We start from the raw sequence: 15,727 nt of genomic DNA on the forward strand, positions 1-15,727 counted from the left end.
GGCCACACCCCCTCTCCCCCGAATTTGACTCACTCCTGGGCTTCGGGCCAGGCCAGGCCAGGGAGATGCCTCTGGACCAGACGTCCCGTGCATAGGATAGAGACGGTCACTCTCCCCTCTCGGCGGCCTCCTGTCTGGCCAAGCAGCCCGGGTAAAGGTCAAGCAGCCGGGTACACGGTGCCCACTGCCCAGGCCACTGACTTGTCAGCTGAATGTGCACCAGGGTCAGGGACGGCTGTGGGGTGGGCCCTGTCTGGTGAGCCCAGCCTGGGCAGCCAGCTAACAGGTCAGGGCCGTGATGCACCGTGACAACCACGCCCAAGCAGTCTGAGCACGGCGCCTGGGCTCCTGGGGACAAGCCAGCCCCGTCCTGCATGGCACATATCAGCAAGACCCGGCTCCATCTAGCACAGAACCCAGATCCTGTCTCCCTGCTGAAGAAGATGATTCCCTTATGAGTCAGGGCTGCTGGATTGAGGGTGATGCACCCCCTGGCAGTCCTCACCGGCCTCTTCCAGGCTGGAAGTGTCCGTATTTAGTGCTCCCCCACTGTGGCCTGGGCTCTGAGTACAGAATCCAGCACCTCCTTCCCACCCTGCGGGTGTAGGCAGCAGTTGACGAGAAATTCAAGGGTGGACGCGCCAGCCTCAGACTCAGGAGAAGAATCAGAATCTGACCCCCGCAATGGCCTCAAGGGCCCAGAAAGACAGGGCGTTTCAGCCCCATTTCTCAGACCTGGAACCTGAGTGTAGGTGGAAGCCTAGGTTTGAACCCGGGTCTTTGTGGGGGAACTGAGGATTCCCTCCAGCCCTAGCAGCAGCTGGGTCCCCACAGTCACTCCAGCCTGCTTCTCAGTGACTCGTGCCGAGCAGCCCTCATGGCTGAGGGAGCCGGGGAGGTCCCTGCCCCCGCCAGGTCATGCTGACGTGCGTCAGTGACACAGCCCTTGGCCTGAGGCTTCTCCTTGGTGCTCCTGACATCTGGAGCTGACATCTAGGGCCAGACTGGTCTCTGGGGTCCAGGCACTGTAGGGTGCTGAGCAGCATCTCATGTGCTGGCCCCTCCCCCAGTCATGACAGCTGGAATGTCCCCAGACATTGCCAGCATACCCAGGGGACAGAGTCGCCCGGCGGGCATGCCTGGTCCGACACATGGATGCGAGCGATGGAGCCAGGGCTAAGCAGTGCCTTTTGTCCCCACCCCATCCCCCAGTGACAGGAGAGTCCCCCCCCAGCCTCTCTAAAGAACTGACCAGCTCTCTGGCCGGGGTCGGCGACGTCAGCTTCGACTCCGACAGCCAGTTTCCCCTGGACGAACTCAAGATCGACCCCCTGACCCTCGACGGACTGCACATGCTCAACGACCCCGACATGGTTCTGGCCGACCCAGCCACCGAGGACACCTTCCGGATGGACCGCCTGTGAGCGGGCACGCCGGCACCCTGCCGCTCAGCCGTCCCGACGGCGCCTCCCCAGCCCGGGGACGGCTGCGCTCCGTCCCTCGCCAACGGCCGAGCTTGTGATTCTGAGCTTGCAATGCCGCCAAGCGCCCCCCGCCAGCCCGCCCCCGGTTGTCCACCTCCCGCGAAGCCCAATCGCGAGGCCGCGAGCCGGGCCGTCCACCCACCCGCCCGCCCAGGGCTGGGCTGGGATCGGAGGCCGTGAGCCTCCCGCCCCTGCAGACCCTCCCTGCACTGGCTCCCTCGCCCCCAGCCCCGGGGCCTGAGCCGTCCCCTGTAAGATGCGGGAAGTGTCAGCTCCCGGCGTGGCGGGCAGGCTCAGGGGAGGGGCGCGCATGGTCCGCCAGGGCTGTGGGCCGTGGCGCATTTTCCGACTGTTTGTCCAGCTCTCACTGCCTTCCTTGGTTCCCGGTCCCCCAGCCCATCCGCCATCCCCAGCCCGTGGTCAGGTAGAGAGTGAGCCCCACGCCGCCCCAGGGAGGAGGCGCCAGAGCGCGGGGCAGACGCAAAGTGAAATAAACACTATTTTGACGGCTGTCTTTTATATTTCTGAGCACACACAGAGCCCTGGCGTCCACCGGGGCAGGCGCAAAGTGGACAGAGCATGCAGGGCGGCGGACCCCCCCACGACCCTCCTCGCCCTGTCTCCATCCCCTCGAAGCCCTGCCTCACCGCAGGCAGGCCCATCGGTGGCCACCTTTGCCGGGAAGTGACCGGAAGGCCCCGTGAGGGGTCGAACACGGAGGCAGGGGTTACCTCTTGGGGCTTTACAATCCGTGGCCCCTCCTGTCCTGCACTGTGGTCACCGGTCCTGTCATAGATGCTGTTAATTTAAGGTACAGGCAGAGGTGGCCAGGGGAGTTTCATTGTGGTTTTTTTTTCCTTTTAGTTTCTAGTTACATTTTGGTTGTAGATGAGTCGCTTAATCTTTTAAGCCAACACTTGCCTGAGAGCATGTTTTTATTTCAGAAATCCAACTTTACCTATTTTTTAAGCTAACTGGAAATGGAGGCCATGCGCCCCAAAGCAGCCCGCCACCCACCTGAGTGTAAGCAGTGAGTCCGGCTTTTGGGTTTCACCCCAAGTTATCTCAAAACAAAAGGGCTGGTCAGGCTGGGCAGGGCCTTGTCAGGAGCTCACGGTAGGCAGAGGTGCCTCTGTCAGGGCCACAGAACAGACTTCCGGGAAGGGGCCTTGGCTTTTATTGAGGGTCTCTCGAAGACCGAGCCCTGCCAGCCTCTCCCAGAGGTGCCTGCTAGTCCTTAGAGTGTGTGTGTGAAGATGCCATGACCAGTGGCAGCTGAGACCTCTCTGCCCCAAGAGTGTGGGGGACTGGCAGGGAGCGAGGGTCCCCGAGACGAGGACCATGGCCCTCCCTGAGAACCTGGGTGGAACTGGCATTTCATCCCCTCTCCACCCTACCCTCTGGCTCCTAGCCCACACCCCCTCTCTTGGGCAGCGTGGTCTGCTGGCTGCCCCTTCTTGGCAGCTCAGGGTCGTGGCAGGTGGACTTGGAGACACACAGCAGTGTGCGTTTTAGTGGCAGGTTTCAGGAGCACCTCCAAGACCAGGGTGACAGGGTACTTGGGAGCTGTCCTGGACCCTCCCCATACCACGGGCCCTGCAAGGGAGGCATCAGGGCTGGCTTTGTTTTCTGCTGTTCTTGGAATAGGAACTGCTGTTCTGATCCCCCCAAAACTGCATTGCGGCTCTCGCTCGCCCCTGCCTGCCGGGCCAGCGCCTTCTGCTGAGTCCGTTTATTTGTAGTGTCATGGCCGCTGCTTTCACTGGGGTCCTGGGCACCCTGGCTTCTGTCCTCAGAGCTGGGATTGATCCTAGCAACCATCCCTTCCTCTCTTTGCCCGGCAATGCCTTTGGCATGTGTCTGAGCAGCCAAGTGGCCACTCATAGGAGAAGGCTCCCTGGTCACATTGCTCCTGCTGCCATCTTGTTCCAAGGTGTGGGGGGGACACTGTCGGTCTGTCCAGGTCAAGGTCCCTTTCTCTTACCATGACAGAGGCTGGGGGCAGACAGCGGGGACTTTTTTTTTTTTTTAAAGAAAAACTACATGTACATAGGAGAGTTTGATTACCATTAGACTTGTATGTAGGACTTAAAAAAAAATGGCCTTAATAAAATTACAAGCAACCCGCCTGGATGCGGTTTTCAAAAGAAGGCATTGAGGACCATGCTAGGAAACCTCATTCCCCATCCGTCCAACCTCCGGCGGGCGCCACTGCTTGTCCTCTGGTCTTCGGTGTGGACAGATAGGAGAAGAGGGATGCCCACCTCAGAGCATCCCAGGCCCGTGGCCCATTTTCAGCATCCTGAAGCCAGATTCACAGTGACATTGTGTTAACGTGACGACCTTGGTCCATTATGGAGTTCTTTTTCCAATGAGAACCTGGTGGACCGAGGTCCGAGCTTGCCAGGGAAAGTGGGGCCCACGCGAGTACCCGGGGCCCAGCCAGGAGCCAGCAGCCAGGCGTCCCTGTGTTCCAGAAGGATTCATGCCCCTCCTGGACCTGGGCGGGCCTCCCAGGGGGTCTGTATCACGGCCTTTTGTGTGTGCGTACGTGTGGTTTTTTTAAATATCACTACTACATATTCTTGAATTGCCAAGACTTTCTGAAACAAGACAGCTTAAGGGAATCAGCCTTTTGCTTTGTGATGTGAAAATACTGTGATTTGACGAGCCGCTTCCTGAGGGGCAGGCCCATGTGGGGAGGCTGCGGCGTGTACATAGACCCGCCGTCTGTGTCCTTGGTCAGGCCCGGATGCTTGGTCTACACTGGGTTAGAGGCTGCTCTCCCCATGCACCCATGTGCTCATGGCTTCTGCAGACCCTCTGCTGGGTACATCGGTCCCCTACGGCGAAGTTCAGCCAGGGCTCTCCCTCCTGAGAGCATGGCGTCCCCACCTTCCTGTTTCGCCGACGTCACTACCCAGGGTGGCAAGTCTTGCAGGCAGAGGGTGTAGCCCAAGTTCAGCCTCTCTCTGTGTCCTCCAGAGAAGAGGGTTCTTTGCCCTCATCAGGGCCCTGCTTGTGGGTTTTCGGCTCTGGGGAGGAGAGTGTTGGCATCAGTGTGTTTGGCCTGATTTCTTCAGGGGGCCAAGCTCCCGGGAGGACCCCTAGCCAGGAGGGCCCCCCATGTCCATCCATCCCTCCTGCTGGGGCTTGGATGTCAGGCTTGGGGGCTGTGAGCTGGGACCTCGCCTGAGCCCGGTCAGGTGGGACAGGAGCCTGCCAGAGGCCCATGGGGGGCCAGGCCGGGTGGCTTCTATTTTATTTTTTTAGAGATGGGGTCTTGCTGTGTTGCCCAGGCTGGTCTCGGACTCCTGGGCTCAAGCAGTCCTCCCTCCTCGGCCTCCCAAAGTTCTGGGGCTACAGGTGTGAGCCACTTCTGCCCAGCATCCCAGGCCTGAACAGCCTTGGCAGGACCCGTCCCTAGAGGGGGCTCTGGTGCCTCCCTTAGGTGGGCCTTGAGCTGGTTTTTAACCAAACATCCTTCCAAACTCGGGCTGCGACCTGCTTCCTGAGTTTTCTGTATTTCCAAGGAGCCCTCCGACCAGGGAGAGGCTGGTGGAGTAAGGTCCAGTGGTATTCGGGGGTCCTCTGTCACCTCGCCCTGAAAACAGCAGCTCCCATCACCTTCACTGGGTCCCGATGGAGCCGTCTCAGAGGCCGAGGGGCCCTCTGTGTGGGGGTGGGACGCAGGGGCTCTCAGAGCAAGGGCCACAAAGCCGATGGCACAGATGTGCCCCTGGGCCTGGCCCATCACCCGCATGTGGTGCCCTGGGCCAGGGCGTGCGGGCGCCAGAGCCTTCCCTACACAGCCTAAGAGCAGGGGCAAGACTCGGCCCCTCACTCACCCTGGGAGGCCTGCCTGGGCTACATGGACACCTGGGTCTCTTTCTACCCCCATTCACCATGGACCAGGGGCCTCCATTTCCTGGGGGCTCTTGCGGCATGTGATTTGGGGGTCCCTGGGACATTCCCCAGTCAGCTCCACCTGAGCCAAGTGTCCTGTTCCCTGTGGCCCTTGGCCTTCCAGGGTCCTGGCCAGGCAGGGGTCAGGCACCCCATACTCTTCCGTGTGGCACAGGTGTCCACCCACCCCCACTGGCCACAGACACCATTCTCCCCCTGGGAGCAGGAGGTGGAGTAAGTTGTACCCCCAGGCCTGGGTGCTGGGGAGTTCCTGAGGGCATGGGTGGGGCAGGAGTGAGTGCCTCGTGATCCCAGCCTCAGTTTCTCTCTTGTCACTTTCTCAAACCTGCAGGTCTCAGGGCCCCGGGCTCCTCCTGGGCAGGATGGGGGGCAGGGGCTGGGCCTTGGGGTGGTGCTGGCTCTGATGATTCCAGAGCCTGTATCCACCTTCTGGGCTCCTGGCCAGCACCCCACCCCCAGGAGCCAGGGACAGGTAGCATGTGTTGGGGTCGGGGGATGGCCCCCATCTCGAAGTGTTCTGGAATTTGGGGGCAACCCTTGCCCAGCCCAGCCATCAAGCACTTCTGATCTCCTGCCCACCAGGAGGGGACTTAGCCATGGACTTGGCCAGTAGGCCTGGGGAGGGAGGGCTTTGGCAGCCAAAGTCCACTGGCCCTGCCGTGCCCCTGAGTAGGAAACTGTCCCCTAGGGGCTGGGTGGCCCCACTGATATATGCAAACCCGCCGGTGCGAGCCCTGTTCCTGCCTGTGCTCCTCTGTGCCCAGGCTGGCTCTCCCCCAACCCTAGCATGTATACTCTGCCACGGACATCCCGTGGGCCATGATTGTGGGCGGCCGCAGCGGGCGGGGGCAGGCGGCTCAGGGCACACTCGGCCGTCCCTGCCCCATCCTCTGGCGGGGCCGCTTTTGTCTTTGTACCTTTGCATCCTTTGTAATGAAACGTAATAAAAATCCAACGTTTTCGTCACTGGCTCTTCCTCTTTTTTCTGAGCCCCTCCCTCCTCCCTCAGGGGTGACACATGGGCGTGGCAGGTGCACTGGCAGGTGCCTCAACCCTTCCGAACACACACACACACACACACCCCAGACCAGGCAAGGGAAGGGGTCCCCAAAGCTGGGACAACTGGGAACCTGCCCCCCAGAATCCTGGGGCGGACACTGTATCGGGGTCTCAGCTCTTCCATGGCTGGCATCCAGTCCTGTGACCATGAGGTGGTGGGTCGTGGAGGTGGACCCAGGGGCCTCCCCAAATCCCAAATCGCAGTTGGACAGTCCCTGGCAGGCCACTGGCACTCAGCAGCAGCTGCAGCACTGAGGCCTTGGTTTGGGGTTCCCTGGCCCGACCCTCCCTCAGAGGCCCGTCCCTACTGTCTCCATGCAGCAAAAACCACAGCCGCCACTCCCCGCACACACACTTTATTTTGTCCTCTCTGAGCCCTTCTCACTTCCCCCTCAGGACGGCCACCCCTTGGGGCTGGGTGCAGAGCCCCCATCCAGCCGCGGTGAGGGTGGCTGTCATCCGGCGGGTCCTCACCCTGGTCCCTAGGCTCGCCGCAGCTGATGGGTCTCATAGTCCTCTGGGATGGTGTCTGCAGGGAGAGGGCAGGTGGGTGAGGGCTGAGAAGGCCAGCAGGGCCTGTGTGCAGACTCCCCGCCCACGGCCCGCTGGCTCTCGGCTCACCATTGCAGCGGTAACGCAGGTTGGCCCAGATGATGTTCTCCTGGGAGAAGCAGAAGACCCCCAGGCGGCCACCCCGCATGGTTGTGTCCAAGACCACGTTGCTGTCAGCCACCAGCTCAGGGCCCTCATAGAATCGCACCCTGAGGGTCAGACATGGTGAGGCCTGGGGGATCTGGGCCAGACCCTTCCCTCTCAGAGCTTCAGTGGCCAGCCCTGGAAGATGGGTACCCCTGACTGGGCTGCACTGGGAGCAAGTGAGGCCTCTGCCCTGGGCCTCAGTTTCCTGGTGTGGTGGGCATCAAGGGCCCTGGACATAGTTGGTGCTAAACAGAGCACCTGGGCTTGCTAGCAGCATGGAATGGAGGCTGAGAAACAGGGACTGGGTGAGGCCCCATTTCTAGCTGGATACACACTGTGTGCTGTGTCCTGGCCAGGGTCTCGCTCTGTCACCCAGGCTGAAGTGCAGTGGTGCAATTACTGCCGCCTTAATTCCCAGACTCAACTGACCTCAGCCTCCCTAGTAGCTGGGACCATGGGCACGTGCCACCATGCCTGACATTTTTTTTTTTTTGAGACAGAGTCTCACTCTTGTCACCCATGCTGGAGTGCAATGGCACGATCTCTGCTCACTGCAACTTCCGCTTCCCGAGTTCAAGCGATTCTTCTGCCTCAGCCTCCTGAGTAGCCGGGATGACAGGGCCCCGCCACCACACCTGGCTAATTTTTGTATTTTTAGTAGAGATGGGGTTTCAACATGTTGGCCAGGCTGGTCTCAAACTCCGGACCTCAGGTGATCCACCCGCCTCGGCCTCCCAAAGTACTGGGATTACAGGCATGAGCCACTGCGCCTGGCCTAATTTTTTTCTTTTTTGTAGAGACAGGGTCTTACTATGTTACCCAGGCTGCCTCGAACTCCTGGGCTCAAGTGATCCTCCCATCTTGGCTTTCCAAAGTGATGGGGTTACAGGTGTGAGCCACCACGCCTGGACCAGCATAGGTTCATTCTAACTGCTCTGTATGTTTCCTATCGTACAGATAAGGGGACCAGGGTCACACAGCCCCTGCCTGGCCAGGGCACTCCCACCTGGGCCTGTGTGTCCCCAGCCCAGCCCACCACAGAGGGTGGAGTCCCCACCTGATGTAGCCCACTTGGGGCCGGTGCTGCAGGAACCAACGATAGGACTTCTTGTCCTTCCAACCCACGTTTCGCGGGTCCTTCCACAGCAGCCGCACCTGGGACTCTGTGTCTCCTGTATGCCACAGAGCGTTCCGCAGCTGTTCCCCGGGGCCTGTGGAAGACTTCACAGCCTGCCAATACCCAGGAAAGGTGGTCAGAGACCTCGCGGGCCACCGGAGCCCCCCTAGACACCTTCCTGGAGAGACAGTTGGGAGCAGCAGGTGGTGGGCGGCCAGGGGGATCCGGATGAGAGACCCACAAGGAAGCCTTCTTCAGGGGCCTAATGGCAGCTTGGGGATAGGTCACAGGGGGCAGCAGTGGTCTGCAGGTTCATGAGAGGATTTGGGAGTCCGTGGACAGATTCAGGGTCTGGGAGGATGGGGGGCTCTGCAGAAGGACTTGGAAACTAAGGAAAAGTTTAGGGCTGTGCGAGAGGGTTTAGGGTCCATAGGAACACTGGGGGGCCCTGAGAATGTTTGAGAATTTGTGCAAGGAACTGGGAGGATTTGGGGACTGCGGGAGCCCAGAGGAGGGCTGGGACAGCTTTGAGGTCCATAGTATGAGGCTAGGGGGCTGGGGGGCTCTAAGGGCTGTAAAGGGTTTTACGGAGGGTCATGGGAGGGCATGAGGACCGCAGAGGTCAGGCACGGACGGCACTGGCACCTTGAGTTGGATGCCAGGCTCGGCCACAGCACGGAAGGGGTTCGCCTGCCAATACGTTTGCTCCATCTGCTTCCACATGACCACGTAGAAGCTGGAGCTGTCCTGGTAGCCAAAGATGAAGCCCGCATAGTCGTCATCCGTGACCGTGTTCACATGGAACGTGCCCTCGAAGTCCACGCCATTGAAGGCAGTGTAACCTAGGGATGGAAAGAGAGCAGTGGCCTTTCCGAACGCCAGCCCCAGCCCCCGGAACCTGGCACCCAGAATCCAAACCTGCCCCCTGGGTCCCGATCTGCCTGCAGACCTGCACCATTCCCACTCGCAGAGCCCGGACTCAGCCACGCCCCCCATCTACCATTGGCCACGCCCCTCCAGAGTCCAGCTCCACTTGGCCCCGCCCTTCCCGAGCCCGCCCTTCTTCTGGCCCCGCGCCTTCTCCTCCCGGGCCCGCCCATATAACCCCGCCCCTCTGTCCCCGCCCTTCCTGAGCCCGGGCCAGCCCCCTTCTGGCCCCGCCCATTCTCAGCCCGGGCCTGCCCCTTCTCTGGCCCCTCTCCCTGAGCCCGCTCCGTGGCAGGATTGCGCTGCTCCCCGCTTCTCACCCACAGCCAGGCCTGGGTCGCTGTTCATTGTCTGCACGATCTCCCTTCCCTGATGGGGTCAAAGAAAGGAGGGCCTCAGGCTGGCCGTGACAGCCCTACGCACCCTGTCCTCAGCATAGGCCTCACTGTGGGGGTTCTAGGGTCCCATCACCCCCCACGTGGACCCCGCTCCCACCTGGTTGAGCACCACCCAGTTTGGGTCAATCTGCGCGTCACCCTCCGGGTCCAGCACGACTGTCTGGAAGGCCCGGAAGTCGGTGAGCGTGACTTCAGCGTTCTCCGGACACACGTCGATCTTGTCTACCACCTTGTCTGCATCAAAGTCGTCCTGGCACACGTCGCCCACGCCGTCCCCTGAGAGGTGGGAGACCCCTCGGTGGGCTAAAGTCAGGGCCCGCCCACCGTAGACCCCGCGCCAGGAGCCCCCACTGGCCCCGCCCCCACCGCAGGCCCCGCCCCCGCCGTACTGTCCGCGTCCTCCTGGCCGGGGTTAGGCACCAGGCGGCAGTTGTCCCGACTGTCAGGGACTCCGTCATTGTCGTCGTCGTCGTCGCAGGCATCACCCTGGCCATCGTGGTCTGAGTCCTCCTGGGCACTGTTAGGCACCGTGGGACAGTTGTCCCGAGAGTCCTGATGTCCGTCTCCATCCCTAGAGTGGATAGGTGGGATCCAGAGACAATGAGCTCTCCAGAGCGTTTTGTCAAAGGCTACCCGGACGCTCACCCCAGGTGGCCTCCTTACTGGTCTTGATCGCTGTCACAAGCATCTCCCACAAAGTCGTGGTCCACATCCGCCTGCGGAGGGCAGAATGCGGGGGTCCATAATCAGACAGAGGAAATCAGAAAGCCTCCCACCCAACCCAGCCGCACAGCCAAGGTCCTCCTGACCCCAAGGAAACCCCCACCGCAGGCTGCTCGGACTGGGAGGTCATTTCTCTGGCAGTGTAAAATGCTCTAAGCTGGGCTGTGGGCTGGGTAATCCAACTTGCAGTTCACCCAGAGGGCTTACCCAGCTGGAGTCTGGCCTGCCCTCACCTGATCCGGGTTGCTCTTCTGGGGACAGTTGTCACAGCCATCCCCTATACCATCGCCATCACTGTCCTTCTGGTCTGAGTTGGGTACCCTAGGGCAGTTGTCGGCCTGGTTGCGGATCCCTGCAGAAATCCACGGGACCAGAGCCCCAAGATTGGGACCAGGCCAGGATGACTTCATTAGGATGAGGCCAGCCTGAGGCTGGCCTGGAACAGAGTCCCAACTTCATGGAAGCTTTTTTTTTTTTTTTTTTTTGAGACAGTCTCATTGTGTCACCCAGGCTGGAGTGCAGTGGCATGATCTCGGCTCACTGCAACTTCCACCTCCCGGGTTCAAATGATTCTCCTGCCTCAGCCTCCCGAGTAGCTGGGATTACAGGTGTGCGCCACCACGCCCAGCAAATTTTTGTATTTTTAGTACAGACGGAGTTTCACCATGTTGGTCAGTCTGGTCTCGAACTCCTGACCTCGTGATCCACCTGCCTCAGCTTCCCAAAGTTCTGGAATTATAGGCATGAGCCACCCCGTCTGGCCCACAGGAACTTTAAGAATGAATGGTCCCATCCAAGGGAAGGCTAGTGAGGGGGACGGGCTCTCACTCCCAGGGTGGCTCAGCTGGGTGCCCGTGTGTGCCACCCTGAGCCCCTATGTCCCCATCTGTAAAGTTGTCACCTCCCAGGTCCTAAACCCCAGGCTCGAATCTCTTGTCCTCTTAATTCCTGCCTGCGGCATTGACACAGGGACCACCTTCCCTTCCAAATATCCCTGCGTTTTTCCTGGCCTTGCAGCCCAGCTTGCATTTTTCTGGCGCCCCACCATGGTCTTTGGTCCAGGGCGCCCTAGTCCGCTTACCCCATCCGGCTTCCAAAACCAGCCAAGCCCCGCCCCGGAGCCGAATCCCGCCCTTCGGTGCCCGCCGCCTCTCCTCGCCCCCCAACCCCCATCGAGCTCACGGTCGCCGTCGATGTCGTCGTCGCACGCATCGCCCCGGCCGTCCTGGTCTGTGTCCTTTTGGTCGTCGTTCTTCTGGGACCGGCAGTTGTCGCACGCATCGCCCCACTTGTCCTCGTCCGTGTTGCGCTGGTCTGGGTTCCGCACCAGCGGGCAGTTGTCCTGGATGACAGGGTGGGTTAAGGGTGAGATCAGGTCGAGAAGGCAAAGGTCACACTCCTCAGATTCCCAAATCTCCGAGGACGCGTCTCCTCCGCGAGGAACCTTTCGCCCCTCCTAGACCACGGAGGCCACGCCCCTCATCCAAGCCACGCCCCATCCCACTTCCCTAGGCCCCGCTCACAGCTCTGTCTTTTCTTTTTTCTTTTTCTTTTTCTTTCTTTCTTTCTTTCTTTCTTTCTTTCTTTCTTTCTTTCTTTCTTTCTTTTTTTTGAGACAGAGTCTTGCTCTGTCGCTAGGCTGGAGTGCAGTGGCGCGATCTCGGCTCACTGCAACCTCTGCCTCCCGGGTTCAAGCGATTCTCCTGCCTCAGCCTCCTGAGTAGCTGGGATTACAGGCGTGCACCACCACGCCCCGCTAATTTTTGTATTTTTGGTAGAGGAGGGGTTTCACCATGATGGCCAGGATGGTCTCCATCTCTTGACCTCGTGATCCGCCCGCCTCGGCCTCCCAAAGTGCTGGGATTACAGGAGTGAACCACCTTGCCGAGCCGTAGATCTACCTTTTCATTGGGGACCCCGTCCCCGTCGGCATCCGGATCGCAGGCGTCTCCGATGCCATCGCGGTCCACATCCTCCTGCCCTGAGTTGGGCACAGTCACGCAGTTGTCCTGGGGGCGGGCACAGAAGGTGTGAGGGGCGCGGTCATGAAGTCCCGCCCTCCCTCCTGCCCGGGCCCGCCCCGCTCCGCCCCCACCCACCTTACGGCACTGGCGCTCCGGGCAGCGCAGCTTCTCGTCCGGGAAGCCGTCTAGGTCAGTGTCGCGACCACAGAGGATCCCGTTGCCGGCCCAGCCAACGGCACACTGTGGGAGAGTGTAAGTGGGTGCCCTGGAGTGGCCGCCACCCAACCCCGCCTCAAGCCCAGCCCGCCCGCACTCACCACGCACGACCGCGAGCCATCGCGCTCTAGGACGCAGTCTGCATGCTCGTGGCACTCGCTGGGCGAGCCGTCGGGGCAGAAGCGCTGTGCGCGCCGCTGGCAGCCGGACTCCTGGTCGCCCACGAAGCCGGGCTGGCAGGGGCCGCACTGGAAGGAGCCCTGCGCCGGAGCCGCCGGAGGTCAGCGCAGGCCGCCCGCCGCTCGCCCCACCTCCCGCGATCCTTTCTTCCTCCCCAGCGGGCCTTACCCGGGTGTTGATGCACACGGAGTTGGGGACGCAGTTATGTTGCCCGGTCTCACACTCGTTGATGTCCGTGCAAACCTAGGGGAGGGGAACTCAGAGGTCACCACCCCACGCAGACACCTCCGGACCTCCCACCTCCTCCACACTTCCTCCGCATCCTGCCTCTCCCCTCCATCCTGCCCCAAACCGATCAGCCCTGGCGCAGCGGACCCCTCCTCTCCCCACCCCTCCCGCTGGAAGGAGGCTGGAAGAGGAGTTTACTGGTAAACAAAATGGACGCCCCCTTCCCTTCTGCTCCAAAAATGGGGCCCCCACACCCCTCACCTGCTTGTTGGCCTTGGCGAAAGCCAGCCCCACGCCCTCGTGGGTGGGGCCGCTGTACCCCGGCGGGCAAGCCTCGCAGCGGAACCCCGGGCTGGTGTTGATACAGCGGACTCGGGGGAAGCAGGGGTGGGCGTTGCACTGGGGGAGGAGGGGCCACAGAGGGTCAGAGGGCTTCGAGCTGGGCCCTGGGGGCCGCACCTCGTAGTGTCTCGGATGTGGAAAGTTCAAGGGCCATATGCCAGTGCTTGGAGCTCTTCGCCACGTGAGATGGAAGCAATTGTCGCAGGGGTCAGGCACGACTTTGCCTTGATGACGGCAAGGGCGCAACCGGGAGAGGAGAGGAGAGCTGTTCCCTCATGGGCGAGGGGAGGAAGGATGAGGGCGGGCATCCCCAGCAGAGGGGGGCAGGGGTCGTCGGGGCGTGCGTGCCCGGCGGTGGCGGGGGGTCTGGGCGTGCGTTCCCTGGCTGTGGAAGGGTCGTTGGGACTGGCGATCCCCTGCGGCGAGGAGGGTAGCTGGGGCGGACCACCCCTGGCGGTGAGGGAGTCCTCGGGGCGGGCGTCACTAGCTATGGAGGGGGTTGTCGGGGCGGGCGTCCCGGGTGGTGACGGGGATGGTCCTTGGGTTGGGCGTCCCCCCGCGGTAAGGAGGTAGTCTGGCCGTGCGCCCCCGGAGGTGAGAGGCTCTTCGGGGCGAACACTCCCAGTGGAGGAAGGGGTCTCCCGGGCGGCGAGAGATTGGGGGGCGGTAGAGGGAGTCGTCAGGGCGGTGGAGTGTCGGGGCTAGCGCACCTCGTTGACGTCGGTGCAGTGCGAGCCGTTGCCCGTGAAGCCCGCGGGGCAGGGGCCGCAGCGCGCGCCGCTCTCCGTCTGGATGCAGGCCACGCCGGGGAAGCAGAAACCGGGCGCGCAGTGGAGCAGGGGCCGCACGCTGGGTAGGCCGGTGCGTACTGACTGCTGCATCCCTGCGGGGGGGAGGGGGGAGACGCGGCGGGGCTGATCGGTGGCTCGCCCGGGGGCAGAGTCTATCATGGCCACGCCCCGGGGCTGGAGGCTTCCCCTTCCCCCCCACCCCCCGCCCCGGGGCGGCCCGAAATCCTGCGCTGTCCGCGATCCCGCCCCAGAGGCTGCGCGCTCTGACCGCAGGGTCTCCCCGGTCTCTCTCTGAGTCTCTGTCCCGCTTTTCTGCCCCGTGGCGTCTCTCACTTCCCCAAAACTCTCGCACCGCTTCTGTCTGTTTTTGTCTCTGTTTCTACACCCCCCATCCCATTCCCGTTCGTCTCTCCACCTCTCCGTCAGCCTCCATCTCCTTCCGTCTCTTTTCCTCCCCAGCTTTCCCTGGCTCTCTGTCTCTGTCTCTGTGTCTCCGTCTCCCGTCTCTTCTCTCTCCCGACCGCCCCGCCGCGCTCACCGCACGCGTCACACTCCATCACCGTGTTTTTCAGGAACGTGATCTCCCTGACCTGCAGGGGTGGGATGGAATCAGCGGGGTCCCAAACTCTCCTCATCCCTCGGGTCTCCCCTCTCTCTACCCCGGGGTCCCTTTCTACAGCCTCTTTTCGCCAAGGACTCCCTACCCGCCGACCCCCTTCCCTCCCCATCTCCTCTCCACCTTCTCGGGTACTTCCTCTCTCCTCGCTGGGAACTGAGACCCCCTTCCGTTCCCTGGCACTCCCTGCCCCGCACCCGGGCCCCGCACCTGCTGCCGCAGCAGCTCCCGCACGTCCTGCAGCGCCGCGTTGGTTTCCTGCAGTTCCCGAAGCATCTGCGGGCCCAGGTCTGAGCCTGCGGCGGCAGGGGACCTGGTGAGGCGTCATGGGGCCGGGGAATCCCACCACCAACTCCCACCGTCGCAGCGAACCCGGACCTCCGACGCCCCACTGCGCTCCTCTAGTCTCGGTCCCGCCACCTGCTTTCTGCGCCCGGCACGTCCCCTACGAACAGTCCGTGAGCCCCAAACAGCCTGGATCCCGGGCCTCTCACGGGTCCTACAGTCCGTTGTGGGGCCGTGGGCACGGCGCGGGTGCTAACGCGGCTTACCCAACGGGCTCTGGCCCTGTCCGGACGCGCCGAGGGCAGCCAGGGTGAGCAGAAGAACGCAGGCGGTGTCGGGGACCATGGCGGTGGCGGGGAGCTGGGTGGCTGCTCGCTTTCTACCGCCCACGAGGCCCGCGGGGCCTATTTATCCCCAAGGCACGGCCGGCCCCAGGGACGGCCCACCACAGCCCTGCCCAACGTCCAGCCTCAAGGTAAACAGATGGCGCTGGCCCCTGCGTTCAAGTCCCCGCCCGGAATGCCCCGCGAAGTCGCCCGCGGCTGAATTCGACATGGTGGGGAAACTGAGTCCCGGGGTCTGTGGAGAGAGCTGGTGGGGCAGGGAGTCAGGGGGTACTGCCCCCACTTTCATTCACTGTGTGTGTGCGTCTGTGTGTGTGTGTGTGTGTGTGTGTGTGTGTGTGACGGGGTGTGGCTGTATCGCATCCTCTTGCTTCAGTCTCCCATGTAGCTGGGACTACAAGCGTGCACCACCAAGTCCAGCTAATTT

At 62.1% G+C, this 15,727-nt stretch overlaps 2 protein-coding genes across 7 annotated transcripts in view; one reads left to right on the forward strand and one right to left on the reverse strand.

The window, feature by feature from the left end:
- CRTC1 (CREB regulated transcription coactivator 1) overlaps positions 1 to 6,377 on the forward strand; it is a 99,348-nt gene extending 92,971 nt beyond the window's left edge. For 4 of the 6 annotated variants that reach the window (XM_024351531.3, XM_054673527.2, XM_024351529.3 and 1 more), the window contains one exon: positions 1,213 to 1,994. In XM_024351531.3, the coding sequence (XP_024207299.1) occupies positions 1,213 to 1,424 (212 nt within the window). In that variant the 3' untranslated portion in view covers positions 1,425 to 1,994. Of the gene's footprint in view, positions 1 to 1,212 lie in introns of all 6 variants that reach the window. The other 2 variants (XM_024351528.2, XM_016935539.4) reach the window with 1 other exon arrangement.
- A 433-nt stretch (positions 6,378 to 6,810) lies between these two features.
- Positions 6,811 to 15,337, reverse strand: COMP (cartilage oligomeric matrix protein). The gene is given in 19 exon segments (NM_001098565.1): positions 6,811 to 6,999; positions 7,092 to 7,231; positions 8,227 to 8,399; positions 8,932 to 9,128; positions 9,534 to 9,582; positions 9,709 to 9,887; positions 10,001 to 10,182; positions 10,275 to 10,327; positions 10,568 to 10,686; positions 11,517 to 11,676; positions 12,236 to 12,343; positions 12,434 to 12,538; positions 12,616 to 12,774; positions 12,863 to 12,937; positions 13,184 to 13,321; positions 13,975 to 14,147; positions 14,594 to 14,645; positions 14,882 to 14,967; positions 15,223 to 15,337. Coding segments are annotated over 19 exon segments (2,274 nt in total). The 5' UTR covers positions 15,302 to 15,337; the 3' UTR covers positions 6,811 to 6,952.
- Positions 15,338 to 15,727: the final 390 nt, after the last annotated feature.

Source organism: Pan troglodytes, chromosome 20 (genome assembly GCF_028858775.2).
Source record: "Pan troglodytes isolate AG18354 chromosome 20, NHGRI_mPanTro3-v2.0_pri, whole genome shotgun sequence".
Classification (NCBI taxonomy): Eukaryota; Metazoa; Chordata; class Mammalia; order Primates; family Hominidae; genus Pan; species Pan troglodytes.